Source organism: Hippopotamus amphibius, chromosome 9, assembly GCF_030028045.1.
Source record: "Hippopotamus amphibius kiboko isolate mHipAmp2 chromosome 9, mHipAmp2.hap2, whole genome shotgun sequence".
Classification (NCBI taxonomy): Eukaryota; Metazoa; Chordata; class Mammalia; order Artiodactyla; family Hippopotamidae; genus Hippopotamus; species Hippopotamus amphibius.
Window position 1 is genome coordinate 77,169,172 of NC_080194.1, and position 14,519 is coordinate 77,183,690.

At 50.0% G+C, this 14,519-nt stretch overlaps 1 protein-coding gene across 5 annotated transcripts in view; it reads right to left on the reverse strand.

Moving 5' to 3' along the window:
• Window positions 1-2,664: 2,664 nt before the first annotated feature.
• The window catches only part of NTM (neurotrimin), a 926,305-nt gene continuing 914,450 nt past the window's right edge, over window positions 2,665-14,519 (reverse strand). For 2 of the 5 annotated variants that reach the window (XM_057749998.1, XM_057749997.1), the window contains one exon: window positions 2,665-3,276. In XM_057749998.1, the coding sequence (XP_057605981.1) occupies window positions 3,173-3,276 (104 nt within the window). In that variant the 3' untranslated portion in view covers window positions 2,665-3,172. Of the gene's footprint in view, window positions 3,277-8,530; window positions 8,564-13,863; window positions 13,900-14,519 lie in introns of all 5 variants that reach the window. The other 3 variants (XM_057749994.1, XM_057749996.1, XM_057749995.1) reach the window with 3 other exon arrangements.

Below are 14,519 nucleotides of genomic sequence, written 5' to 3' on the forward strand. Positions count from 1 at the left end.
TCTGGAACTGGCAAATAGGCAAAAGGAAGTCTTCCTCATCAATGGCACTTTACAAAGTTGGTCAAGACAGACCAGTTCCTCCTGGGAGGATGGTGATGGCTGATCTACACTAGGCTTAGTAAATCTGAACGAGAAAGCTCTGAATCACATGGAGGTTACCTGCCACTCTGTGCTCTTGTCTCAGCAAAGTCTGGGAAGACTCTGTCGGCAGATGCCCTGGTACGTTTTATTCAGAGGGGTTCTGGGCTCAAGTTTAGACTTATGGAAATTACCTGTGTTTTTCCTACCCTATTCCTGTGAACCACAATCTGCAAGGAATTCCTCTGGTCCGTATCTATAGACGTTCCAGTCATAGGAAAGCCAGTAAATATCACCCACTTTTATTCTAAGGAGACCCAAAGCCCCTGGCCTTTAGCTGTTCTGAAACATTAGGAAGGAATGACCCCAATACAGCCTGGATCTGCAAGGCTTGGTCAGAATATTCCAGGCCTTGCTGCAAGGAAGAAGCTGGAGAATCAGCACCTGGTGGTAGGGGTGGAAGGTCATAGGGCACAAAGAAACATGAAGGGGGAAGGGGGAGGGAGAGGGATGTTTGGGGTTGGTAGATGCAAACTATTACATCTAGACTGTCTAAACAACAAGGTCCTACTGTATAGCACAGGGAACTATATCCAATGCCCTGTGAGAAACCATAATGGAAAAGAATGTTTATAAAAAGAATGTATCAAAAAAGAAAGGAAAAAAAAAGAAACATGAAGTCAACAAGCTTTTCTCAATGCTGCCAGGAGCAGTTGGAAATGAAACTACTCCTTTCCAAACACTTCCTACTCCTCTTGTGTAGAACTGGCCCCCAAGGACACAAGTACGGTAATTCCTGGGTGATTTGGCTCTGACCTCATTTCTGCCTCTCAGTGAATTTTCAGCTACTTATTTAATTCGCAGAATCAATCAGAACAGGTTAGAATTATTTGAAAACTATTCCGCATTCAACTCTACATTTTCTCTTAATTTGCAGCTAGAGGCAAGGTTTGGGAGGCAGGCTTGGACAGAAGAGAGTCCCCCAAACACTGGCTGATGGGATTGGGTATCCGTCAATACTCACCTACAATGTTTCCAGGGTTTGTTTGTTTGTTTGTTTTTTGGTGATGTCTGCACTCTGCTGCCTCCCAGAAATAATCACACGTGAAAGCGTTTCCCTAACTGGACTTGCCATCTGCCCAGGTTATGAGGGGAGATGTGTGGACACCCCAGGACCTTCTGAAGGCACTGGAGGTGTGGACACCACGAGACCTGTCTCCTGTGCTTCTGATGGAGGAGAAGGTGGTTTCCCAAACCCCTGCCTGTCCTCAGAGCCCACGCCACAGGGAGCCCCACTCCACCCACGAGGGGTCCACAGAGCAGTAGCCTGAGGCTGGAGCCCAACACCCACCACATCCTTCACACCTGAACAAGGCAGGCTCTGCTCCCCCTCACCCCCGGCTTGAGAATGAGGTACCACACCAGGTGAAGAGGGACATGGAACACTTTTTAATGTCAAGTCAGAGACAACCCCTCCCTCCCCCAGCCCCCAATCCCACCTGCCCTCATCACATCAGGACCCTTCCCCGAGGCCCCTCTGGTTCCCAGACTTCGGGGGAGGAAGAAAAGGTTACCTAAAAACTGCATTTTCTTCTCTTTCATACACACGCACACAAAGGTGGGAAATTAAATAAAATAAACCAAGAGGATTCAATTCTCCAGCGGTCACAAAGGCATCAGAGATTCCCATAACGGGCTAAAGCGAGTGGTTACTGACTGCTGAGTTGGTCCGGCTGCTTGCTGTCTGTCCACGCCGGAGGCATGATGGAGAAGCCAGGCCTCCTACATCAGCCCTCGCCTCCGAGAGCCTCCCCTGGAAAAGATGCTGCGCCTGGTGTTAGTGTTTTGTTTCTCTTTTCACTTTTTAGAAATGTCTCTGACATGTGAATAACCCAAGAAAATAAAAAGGCAGGAGCTGATTACACAATTACCAGTAAACTCTATCATCTTTTAGAAGAGCAACACACAGCTAACGCCATATACAGCATGCAGTAATGTTTGAGAAAGGACCCTGCTGAGAAAGAAAATGGCTAGAACTCTAACAAAAAAAATATATGTATATATATACTGTATAATATATGTCATCAAAAGAAGCATAGCCAGCAAACTCAAGATACGGTGCAGGTCACCCTTCCATTTCTAAACAGCATGTAGAAGCATAGTATTGTCTGCATTAAAGCCAGAATAAGAAGAAATCTGTAGCGCTGGTGGAGAAGTTGGTTAAATTGTATGTGTTTTTTTTTTTTTCTTTTTTTTTTGGTGGATTTGCCAAATCCTCACCAGGTGGTTAATGCCTGGTGTGTGGTCCACCAGTTGTAAACCTAGGTAAGAAGTACACTATTCACGTTTAACGTTTAACAAATACTTCTCTTCACCCCTTTCATTTGTGTACTTTTTTAGTTTTGTCTTGTTTTTGCACTAAGTTTTAGACTGATATCAGAAAATATAATTAATAAAATTAATAATGAATCAGAATCCCTTATTATCCATGATGTCCATGTAGTAAAGTGAAAAAAAAAAGTTTAACAATATCTCTTGTGACTGTTGATTGTGGGACTGTTGTAGCTGTCAGGCTGTCTTGTTTAGTTTTCCTTTTTATTTATCTTTTTGATGCTGCATTTCATCACACACACAACAGGGACACAGTCCAGGAATGCGCCCGCACACCTCCGAGTTCTTCTCTATTGACTGACTGAATTTGGGGTGTCCGACTCCAGAATTTTCCTTGGGGGGGCACTGTGGTGGGCAGAGTGGCTGAGCCCTTGCCCGCTTGGTAACAGAGGTCACGCCATGCAGCTCGCGGGTGGGTCCAAAGCTGCGTGCGTTCTTCCCCTTTGGAAAAAGAAAGAAAACTCAGCTGTACCTACGTATCTGCGAGGCGATTTCCAATGTCCTTGTTCAACTTATTTTCCCAAAGTATTTTTTTGTTCCCCTCCCTCGAATTTGTGTCCCCTTAGGCTCTGTTTCTCTGAATTTCGTGGGATTGTATCTGCGCTAGAACGGGGATGCTTGCGTTGCTGTCAGTTGCCATTGCTGATGTGTTGGTGGTGGCGGTGGCGGCAGCTTCTTCCCGGCGGGGGACGTGGCACTCACATCAAAATTTGAGGAGTAGGTGCAAGACCAGAAGAGGTAACAGCCAAATGCAGCCTGCCCTCCTCGATGACGCCCCATTGCTCACTTCGCTGACTGCGCCCGGGCCTGCGGAGAGAACACACCTGTCATGAGCCTGACCTGTCCAACTGCAGAGGCGCCCCTGTGACTGGGAGCATCCAGCATCCCAGCTCCACACCCAGGGGTTGCATTAGCCTTGATCCCTGGATGCGGCTCTGTGATGGGGGGGCCCGCCCGGGCAGGAGGGACTGTGAGGCTCAGGTTACAGTGTGCAGGTGGCTGCTACCCCTCTGCTGTCAGAACACGCGGAGGCCATGGCTCAGGGGCAAGGTCAAGAAGAAGGTGGCGGATTAATTAGCACCCTACACAGAGCTTCAATAAAGCGAGACCCCTGCCCTGTTTGCATCATCATCCAACCCCTCTGAGCACTGCCCGCCTTAAACATTCACATGACCCTCCAGCCGCTCCAACTGTCAGGCAGGATAGGACTCGCTGGACACACCGACTGTCCCCCTGTGGCTGCTGCACTGGCCTCGGCGTCACTTCTGTCAGTCACTTGGTCCCAGGGCAGCGCACTTGGAGTCTTTCCTATCTGGACCAGGTAACAGCAGACCTCAAGTATCACATGCTTGAAAGGTCAAAACCAGCTCACATGAGGTGGAGCTGGGATCGAGCAAAGGGTCAGGTGGCTTTTGGCTGTGCTCATGGGAGGAGAGGATGATTCACGTGGACAATGGGATGCAGAATGTGCCATGGTGTGCGTCTGTGTGCATGGGGGCGGCGGGGCGGATGGATGGTACGTTTCCCTCAGAGGCACACACCAGTCTGGGCTGCACACAGATACTCTTTGAGATGGAGCCAAATTCGGGAGGCAAGAAAACTATGAGGTCATAAAATTCCCCAGCAGCTTCCCTATCATTTGAAGCATAAGCTTTCTGGCTCCCTCAGCCCCGTGGCCATGAATGCCCGTGACAAATGGAGCTATGATCCATGAACAGTACATACAAGTTTGGATACCCGGATGAACTAGGCAGCTAATGAAGCAGGGCATCTTCTCAGGCTGGACTTGCTCTGGCAGGCATTTGTATTGGATTTCATGGAGGCATTTAAAGCTGGTGTCCCCCCTAAGTCCACATTCTCACTGGGTTGAAGGGACCAAGCCAGAGCCTGCTTGCCTGACTTGGATGCCGGACATGGAGACACTTCTGGCTAATGCAGGTCAGCATCAAACCCGGCTTCTTGATTCCACATGGAATCATCCCCTCAAGCCCTAGAACCCCTGGCCTGGAAGCATTGCCCCTGTGATTTGTTTCTTAGACCTTTGGGACAAATCTCAGAATCTGGGCCAGTGGCTAAACAGTTAGGGGTTTGAAATGCACCAGGTCGTCCAACCTCTTTGTCTCCGGTGCCTGGTTCGGAGGGCAGGGGAGCACAAGTTGCCACCCCAAAATGTCTCCTTGGCATTCAGATTATTTCCAGCTGAAAACAGTCAAAGCCCAGAAGACTCAGGAAGAAACTTTGCCTTTCCCCCTAACTAACGGCCTAAAGGATGTAGAAAGAGGACCTGCTCCGGGAAGGGAGGCATTGCCATAGGTAACTACAGTGTGAACTGGAGACCCCGAGGAACCTGCAAAAGCCTGTTAGCTCTCATGCCTCTCTGTGTGCATCTCTGCCTGGCCAGCAATCACTTGTCTACCAAACAGCTGCTTTTCCATCCCCATGTGAATTGCCTCGCCTCCATTTGAAGTCCTCACCCCCCAACTCCCAACGTCCTCTTTTGTCTTCAGCTGAAGATGGTATTTTAAGGCGAGGATTTGGGACATTTTGGTGAGTTGATCACTTTTCCTGAGTCTCTCCCATGCATATATACATTATTAAATTGTTGTTTTGTTTTCTCCCGTTCCTCTGTCCTATGTCGATTTAACTCTTACACCATCCAGAAGAACGTAGGAGGGTAGAGGAAATTTTCTTCCTCCCCAACAGCAGCACTCCCAAGGCCCAAACCTCTCAGCAGTGCAAGTTCTCCTGAGAAGGACAAGAGACACCTCTTCTGCTCCCACCGGGGAGGTGAACGTCTGGGCAACACAGAACTGAAAGCCCTCCTTCTCCCAGTCCACTGGGATACCCGTGACAAGGAGCATCCCTACAAAGCTCGATGCAGGTTTGCTTATCATGGACCATTTACCACTAATTGGTTGCATCTTCTAAAATGTAACTACTATGTTTCTATATAAACCTCCACCAGAAACCCCAGCCTTTATATTCAATCACAGCCATCGATAAAAGCAGTCTTTGGAATCCCAGGAGAGAAGCCAGCCCCAGAGCTTCTAGAGTGAGGGGTTACCTATTTCTCTCCTGTGAGGAAGCCCTTCCCCTCTGGGCCACTCCAAGATCCTTCACAAGATCCCTGCCTCAGCCCGAGGCCAACTCTGAGACAGGGAGGTTGTTCTGAGTCCCTGGTAGCAGCTGGATTCCAAGTGTGACAGGAGGGTTGGTGGCTGCACGCCCTCTCCAGGCGCGCACTGCTCCGTGATTCCAAACACGTCTTGCCTGCCTGGCTCACGGTGTCTGGACAGACACGCATCTGTTCACTCACAGCTCCTTTCCTCTTTCACCTCTTTTCTCTCCTGAACACTGGCTCACACAGCTTTCAAACCCACTCCCCACTCACCCCCGCGCAGCCCTCCTGTCCCGGCTTCTGATAAGAGAAGGGGACAGGACGATGCCAGTTCCTGCACTGAGATGCTCTCTGCCTCCACCGCCTTCCTCCCCTCTGGGCTGCCAGGCCAGCGGATGTCCCCAGGGAGGCGGATGGAGGATACATATGCCAGGCAGACAGCCCAGCAAGGGTCTGGCTTGGTTAACAGGTAAAAAAAAAAGTCAGAAACCTTGTCTGCCAGCCAGGGAGTCTGCAGCGCCCCACAGGAGGCAGCTAGGAGCTGGCAAACGCACCAGGGGAACCTGGCAATGGCCTTGGCATGGCAGGTGCTCTGGACACCTGTTCTGTTCTGACTCCCCCTGCACCCTAGAAGCTCCTGTGTGCTCTGCTGCTTGCTGGGATGCACACAGGGAGCTGTGGGGAGGAGGTCTGACCCCCGCGTCAGAGAACGCCTCCCAGAGAAGAAAGGAAAAGGCCACCAGGAGTGCTCGGTCCCCTCCGCGTGTGATGTTCCACGGCCACCCTCCTGGCCCAGGTGCGTCCTCGGGGCTGTCATTCCCCTGGACACCACATCCAGCCTGGCCTTGCCTCCCCCATTACACCCTCCCCTCTCCCCACCCAGACTCTCTCCTGGACACAGCTGCCCTGGCAAAGGAAACAGGGACAGTCCCTGGAGAAACCTGGAGGCAGGTTCTCCTTGAATCCTCTCAGAAGACGCATACCAGCTCTCTGCCACCTGCGCCTGGACGCCTCGGGCTGATTCCTTATGCCAACTTCAGGCTGATGTGTCTGTGACTCCAAGCTGATCAGGCCACTAATGGATTGCATTCCTTCAGCCTTTATAAAACCTGCCAGCTGCTCCACAGGACACTCAGAGGCTTGCCTTCTGTCTGCTTAGCCTCGCTCCCTGCCACGTGTGCCCTGGGTCCTGCCTGCCCCCACACCACCCAACACAGCATCACATATGTGTGTGTGCACATGCGCATGCACCTTCTAGCCTATTCTCTTTCCTTCCCACCCTCACACCTTCTGCCTGAAATGGTCTTCACCCGACTCACTCCCACTCCTTGTTCTAGGTTCTGTTCTGACCCCAGTCACCTCTTCCAGGCAGCCTTCCTAGACTTACTCTGGTTCGCTTCCACAGCCCTGTATGCTTTCCACTATTAAAATACGTACCAACTTGTCTTACAGTTTCCTTTATGTATCTCACATGCATTTCTTCCCCCATAAGGACAGGGTCCATGCCTGGCTGGGCCCCCGACAGGTATTTAATAAACTTTGTTGAAGGAAGGAACCAGAACACTGTGACCTGTGCTGATGTGTCCATACTTACTTTGTCTCTGTGTTTCTTTCTCTTAAGACTCTACTTTGAAAAAAAAAAAAGACAAACCAAACTAAAAACAAAGCAAAACATTATTCTCCTACCTTGCCTTCTGCTTTATCTCCATTTTCTCTTCCAAACACCCTCCCCCCTTTTCTAACTATTTCCAATACGTCACTGAAAACTCTTGTGGTTGAGGGAAGATATTCACAGAAGTAAAATCATATTGGTTAGGATTCCAGGCGAAGTGCTTGCAACTGGAAAGGGGTTCTGGCCCCTTAAAGCCCCTCACGAAGGAGATGAAGGTTATTATGTCCTGCCCTAATGTGTGGAAACTCAACCTCGGAGACCATAAGTGATTTCCCCAAGGTGCCTTGACTTCTGTCTCCAAATACAATTTTCTTCCTACTAACTCAGAGCTGTCGCTTTGTGGACCTCGCATGTCTCCAGTGAGGAGAGAGCAGAGAGTAAGGCCGCAGGGCCTGCCCCTCCCGGGCACAGGACAAGGTGGGGACCACACAGGCCCGCCACACTGACTGGCACAGGAAGATCGCCATGAGAGGAGGACCTGCTGTTCAGGCAGGTGTGAATCCCAGGCTCCTGGAACAAGGCCTTCTCAGAGCCGCGCTGGCCGGAGCAACAGCTCAGCCATCAGTCCGGTGACACGGCCACACGGATGAGGCCTCTGCTCTTCACCCAGCCGTGCCTCCACTCTGCGTGGACTGCCTTTATTGCCTCAGTCTCATTAGAGAGCTCTGGAGGCCTAAAGAGACTAATTACCAGGACCGTTAGGGTCCCAGAGAACTGTGTTGAGTGTCAATTATCCATCGGAAACATCTGGACAGAATGAAAGCCTCGAATAAGACGCATTTTATCCGTAGCCAAGTGACTCACCCAAGAACCTCCCCTTTCCTTCCCCTCTCCCTCCCTCTTGCCCCTTCCCTTCCAGCTCCAAGTTAGAGAGAGAGAGAGAGAGAGAGAGAGAATGGGATAAGCAGAGGCCAGCGTGCAAGGCCAAGGTCTAAGAAGAGCATTGCATTACAGCCATCCATGTGCAGAGAAAGAGGAGGGCCTGGTACAGAGGGGCCCAGACAGGGAGCTACTCTGGGCACTGACAAGTCCTCATTAGTGCCGGCAGTAAAGACAAGTTAGACTTCTGCAGGGGAGGCAGCCAGGGAGAATCGGATGTCCTTGGGGACCTTGAATCTGAACTGACACAGGGCCGGCCCAAGGTCAGGCGGTTCCCACCCGTCTGCCTCCTAGGGTTAGCGCAGAAGAAAAGGTATCTTGAGAAAAGGCGAAGAGTCCTGTGCCCCCCAGCCCGCTGAGGCAGCAGCTGCCTGGAAAATAAACATACCAACCTTTCCCAGGGGTCAGAGCTGTGGTTTTCACTTCTAAAAGAAATGAAAAATAAGCCACTGTTAAGGCAGAAAGCAGCCGGAGACACTCGCTTTACCCTCCGATGGTGTGGGGGAAGGAGGCTGAACTTTGAGTCCAGCCGCCTATGCTGTTCTGACCACAGCCCAGCCCTCAGATGTGCACCCCTGTGCTTTGCTGGGAAGTCAGTTGCCACAGGTTGCGTGGGGGGCTGGGGAAGGATGTGAGAGAAGGTCACATTGGATCCCTGACCCAAAGAGAGTCAGCACTCCTACCGTGTCTTAGCAGCAGACACCAGTACCCTGGAGCTGGAGGCCCCAAGCCAATACATACTTCTTTGTAGAACAACCTTCTTTCTTTGGCGACCAGACTATCCTCTAATTAGTTGAAGTCTGCAGGCTTTAGTATAAAACTGGCTGATACCAATGGGCCCTCCTACAACAATCTGAATATGGTGCCCACGCTCTGTTTGAGATGTAAAGTTAACTGGCATTTATCTATGCATCTTAGAAATACTGGGGAGTGAGTTTCCATGTACCAGAGGAGCCCAGACCTTTGATATCTGACCTCTCTTGATGAGTCAGACTATAGCAAGCTGGCCCAGAGGGCTTTCTCTCTCTGTGGCAACCTAAGGCAATAAGACCTGCAACCCTGCTGCTGGGACCCGCCTGTGGAAATGCTGGGCACCTGCTCCTCTCTGCTGGCTGACCCAGGAAAGACCCCCGTTCACCAGTTCAAGCTCTCAGGCCAATCCACAGAGCCTGTTCTGCTGACCAGCCCAAAGCGGGATGACCTCTCATCTTTCCCTTTCCTCTTTAGCTGGGGACCTCTGCACCTGTTCACCCTGAACACAGGGGATGGGAAATCCTTCCACAGTATATATGGGTATCAAATCATCATTATGTACACTGTAAATATCTTACAATCGTATTCCTCAAATATATCTGAGATAAAGAAAAAGAAAGCTGAAAAAAGAAAAGAAAATGACATTAAAGTCTCTTGCAATCCAAGTGATATGATTCTCTGTGCAAAAGTCCTCACATATAGAAGGATAGGCAACCTAGAGATATCTCAGCCTAAACTCGACTAAAACATTTGACCAAAATCAGGTGAGTACGTCCCTGTGCATTCAAGCTCTCAGTCTACTTTTTAAAGGCACCTGAGGTTTGATACAACTCTTGGTGCAAGTGGACATTAGCAACCCTGAGAAGCCACTCCAGAAAAGGCCATGGGCTGATCTACAATCAAAGATCAAAAGGGTGACTCAGCGAAAATCTGATGTAAAGTCACGGCGGGAGAGAAAAGCCAGGAGTGCTGGTCCATGCTGTCTGCTGTGCATTTAGCAAGGACAGTCCCTCAGAGAGATTGCTGGGCCCTCAACACCAGCCTGGAAGCTAACTAGGGGCTGTTTTCATGAACTGTCTCATTTGGGACCCACTGGATTGAGTGTCCCTGCACTAGGACAGAAGGTGACTGGAAGGAAGGAGGACCGTCTGCAGAGAGACGCTTGGAGCCATAGAGCCCTCATGGCCTTTCCCCCTCAAACCACAAGTGATGCAAAGTAGGGCATGTGTGGGGAAGCGCAGCTCACAGAGGGGTGGGGGCTGGCTTAGACTCTGCTGGAGGGAGGATGCAGGGAGCGGTTCTACCTGGTTGTCTGGCTTGTTGGAACTATCCGGAAAGAGGAATACAGTGAAAGTGTACGTTCCTGCAGTGCTCTGGAGCCAGAAGTGATTTGCTATGAGGCAAAGATCTGAAAACAACTTCAGCTTACTTCTTCCATCCAGATCCTTTTCCCTGAATGTCCAAGGTCATCATGCTTTGGTGTCCACATGGGTAAAGGGCTATTTGGCACTCATTCCTGACCTTCCTAGAACTTAACCAGGTGGCACTGTTTCAACGTCTCTGCCCCTCATGTATCTAAGCACAATAAGGAGGGAAATGTAACCACGGCATTCTTTATATTTACTCCAGACCCTCCTGCTGGGCTCCAGCCTGCTCCCTGCGATTTGGTTCTAAGAAGGGATGAAGAAACTGTTTCCACATCATGTTCATTACCATGACATGCTATCACCACTGGGCCCAGCTTCTGGCAGTATGAACCTCTTCGAACCTCCAAGTGACTACTGGCCATAAGCTCAAGTCTTTGCGTTCACCCTTGGCTATCAACCAAACCAACAATCCTGAAAAATCTAAGCATGTATTTCCCGCTCTAAGAGCTTGCCTAAATGTGTGATCTTTTTGTTGATATATTCATGAGAAGCCAGGTAGAGTGGGAAGAAAGAAAAAATGAAAGAAAAATACAATAAAACAACAACAACAACAAAAGAACTGCTCCCTTTAAAGCCTCCAAGTCGATATCGCTGGTCAAGCCATAAAGTGATCTTTCTGCCACCAAACCCAGCTGAATCCAAGTACCTAGGAATGCACAGGGCTGCTATCTGATTCTAGTGGGTGGGGGATGGCTGGTTTCATGCCAGGATGGATAGATATATAGGATACATAAACCTTCTAGAAATAGGGCGAAGGGATTTTTGTATGGTACCTTCTGTATTTAGATGCACGAGCCATAGAAACGATAACTGCTGGGTGGCTGGGCTTAATTAACCATCTTTCATCCTCCACAGGGAAGAATACATCATCTCTCCCACTGCAATTGTTTCCTTCTGATGCACAGAGTTGACTTACTCCCACATTCTTTAACAAGATGATTTGATGGTCACTGCAAGGTTCACAGGCATTAATCAGCCAACCTTTCCCAGCCCACTGATACCATCAAATCCGACTCTTTGCCCAGGAGATAGAAGACAGGGACCAGCAGATGGGAAATGAACAGCCACCAAGCCGCTGAGTTTGCAGTGCGTCCAGGCACACTTGCCTATGAGGGAGGGAGTGAGGGATGGCGGTGTATCCCCCGAGTCCTTAGTTATCATGGCAGGAGTCCTGCACCACCAGATATTAATACAAGAGGGGGACATGCAATCTCTTGTGTTTGCAAAAGGGGAGCAGAGAAATACTTCAAGGGTGGCAGAAAATGCTGAGAAGGAGTGAAATTCTCTTACCTGAATCTTTCTAGACCATCAGATATTGAGTAGCAAAATAACTTGGACCATGTCTTAAAGTGTTCCTTGTTCGTGGAAACCCACTGGAGGTGAGGGGAGCATAACCTGGCAGTATTTTCCTGAGAAAAGAGGTAGCTCTCTACACTATGGGGGACTAGCAGAGGAGGAGGAAAAAACAAAACACACATGTGCGTGTGCACGTGCGCGCGCACACACACACACACACACACACACACACACACACACAGAATGAGAGAAATACCCCAGGAGCAAGGTCTGTTTTCTCTAAAATACTCCTGGGTTGTACAAGAGTCCAACAGCTACACTGACGACCATGCTAATCCAAGTCTTAGAATGTTCAAGGTATCTACCATCTATACTACTGGCCTTTACCCACTGCCCTGCACCCAACAAAAAGGGTGAGGGGTGGGAGCATCGTAGAATCAGAGGGGAGAGCTGGCATGGAGACCCTGCCCTGGATTCACAGTGGCCAACAGAGGGGGTGAGGATGCTCAGCTCTGTGTCAGCAGGTGGAGCCTCTGCTCCTGGTCCCCTGCTCAGAACCAGATAGTGATTTGGGTCTGGTCAGTTTTGTTACTATTGGCTTTGGTGTGGGACGTGCTCCCTCCATCCCTGGAGTGTACCTTCAGTAGAATTCTAACTCCTTAACACCACTCCCTGTGTTAAAAGCTCCCTTTCCCTCTGAGAGTAAAGATCTCAGTGATCAGAATGAGCGGAGTCACTTCTCAAAGTCCCTTGTGAAGCATCTTCTGCCTTACATCCTGTCTCTCATACATCCCTTTTACCATTGATGTCCTTAGCTACTTTTCTAATGCTCTTCGAGATCTGCGGATATGCCTTGCCCAGGCGTTCGATAAACATAAGTTGAATCACAAGTTGAACCTGGACACTTCCATTGACTTCCCTTTTTCTATTTCTTTGTTTCATTTTTCCATTTGCGGTTCATCACCATGGCACCCTACATCACTAAGGTGAATAATGCATCCCTGAATCCTTTCATGATAAAAGCATTTTTCCTCATCTGTCAAACAGCTTCCCATATAATTCATTTTCTTCCAACTCCTCCCCTACCTCCCAAGTCCAATGCCAACCTCCGATGATTATTTGCATGGCTAGTTGTGAATGGAGGAACAGGATGGGGGGGGTGAAGTGGGATGAGAAAGATTGGGGGTGGGTGGAAGGTGGGAAAAGACATTCCCTCATTGTCGTCACAGCTGCCTTCCTGCAGGCTCTCTGAGGTCGGCACCATCCTCAGGAGGAAAACATAAACAGCATACACAGCATGTGTTTGATTCTATCACTCAGCCTGGGCCCCCTTCTGCCCCAATGTTTACTCACAGTCTAAATGAGTCACTTTTGCTAAGCTAGGGACCTTGAGAAAATGTGAAGGGCTGAGAAAAAAGAGGCAAGAGATGTAGGCATCACACAGAGGGGAGGACCTGGAGTGGAAGAGGTGGAAAGAAGCTGGGAGAGGCCTTGAGAAATGAATTTATGAACCCCTGTGTCATGACATGGGGAAGTCCCTGCATCTGGAGAGTGCACTCCAATGACCTAAGACACACCTGGAGGTTTCCAAAGCCTTTTTAGCGTGTGTTCTCAGTTGAAGGCTGAAAGAACTCTCAGGTAGATAAGGCGGATCAATTCTATGTCACAGAAGAGGAAACTGAATCTGAACAATGTTTCCTGACCTGCCCCAGCATACAGAACACCCGGAATTTGGGCTCTGGATAGGAGCTTGGAGGTGTCCGCTCCAGAACGCAGCTGCTGAGAACTCCGCGGGTGCAGCTGTCCACCTTCCTCGCCCAGAGACCCTCCCCGTGAACCCGCTGCTGCAGTTTAGGGGCCATCGGAATCTCCCTGCACGAGGTGTTTGCTTCTGTGGCTGGGTGTAGGGGGTGGCAACGGGACTCCTTATGAAAAGTGCTCTGTGGGTGGACTTCTCTGCCTGTTGGTTCAACCTTCGCCTCCATCAGATCTCCAGGCTTTGAGAAGTTAGCGCTGTTTCTTTTCCTTTCCCCTCCCAGCCCTTGTGGGGAGGTGGGCAATGTGAGTGGAGAGAAGGGGACTATCCCTGGAGTTGCGTAGACTCCCAGTAACCTCCTTAGCTTCTGTTGCGTTCCACTAGCACCTGTACACACAGGAGCCTTGGGTGATGCATGGCAGGGGGTGGGGCGGGGGGCTCTGGGAGAAAGTGGGGAGGAGAGAACCCATAAATTGGGGGGGGGGATACTGACCTTGTAACAAAGTTGAGCTTGTAGGCTCACTTAGCTCTAAATCGGGTGGGGGACATGCAAGAGAGAAAAATGAAAACAAGCACATATATTATATACAGTAGCTATATATTGGTCATATATAGTTTGTATACTGCCTTTCACACACATTTCTGGAGGGATGGAAACATTATGGAAGACACAAAACCAGAGGTGGGAGGACAAGATGCAGCATGAGGAATGCTCAAGGGCTGGGTGCATGTACACGAGATGCTGAGGTCGGAAGGTGAGGCGCTGGCCACGTGTAGGAGCGCGGACTCCGGGCTTGTGCTGAGCTGGGGTGCTGACTTGGTAACACAGAACCAAAGTCCCTTGCCAGATGAGATCTGTGTCACATCCACACCCCCACTGTTTCACTTTGGGAGACCAAGTTCAGGAACTTCTGACCTCATGGCAGCATGGCAGGAGCAAGGTCCCCCAAGGAACCTCTGTGATTCAGGATCCCGGAGGCCGAATTCTTCTGGCCCCCTGCAGCTTCTGGAGACTTAGGGACCAGGTGCTCAGAACCCTATTGGTTCTTGATAGAAAGGACCACCCCTGCCCTGTTTGGCTTAAGTACCTCAAATATATTGACCCTGATGGGAATCTCCCACACCAGCATCCCTCACTTTTCAACGTCA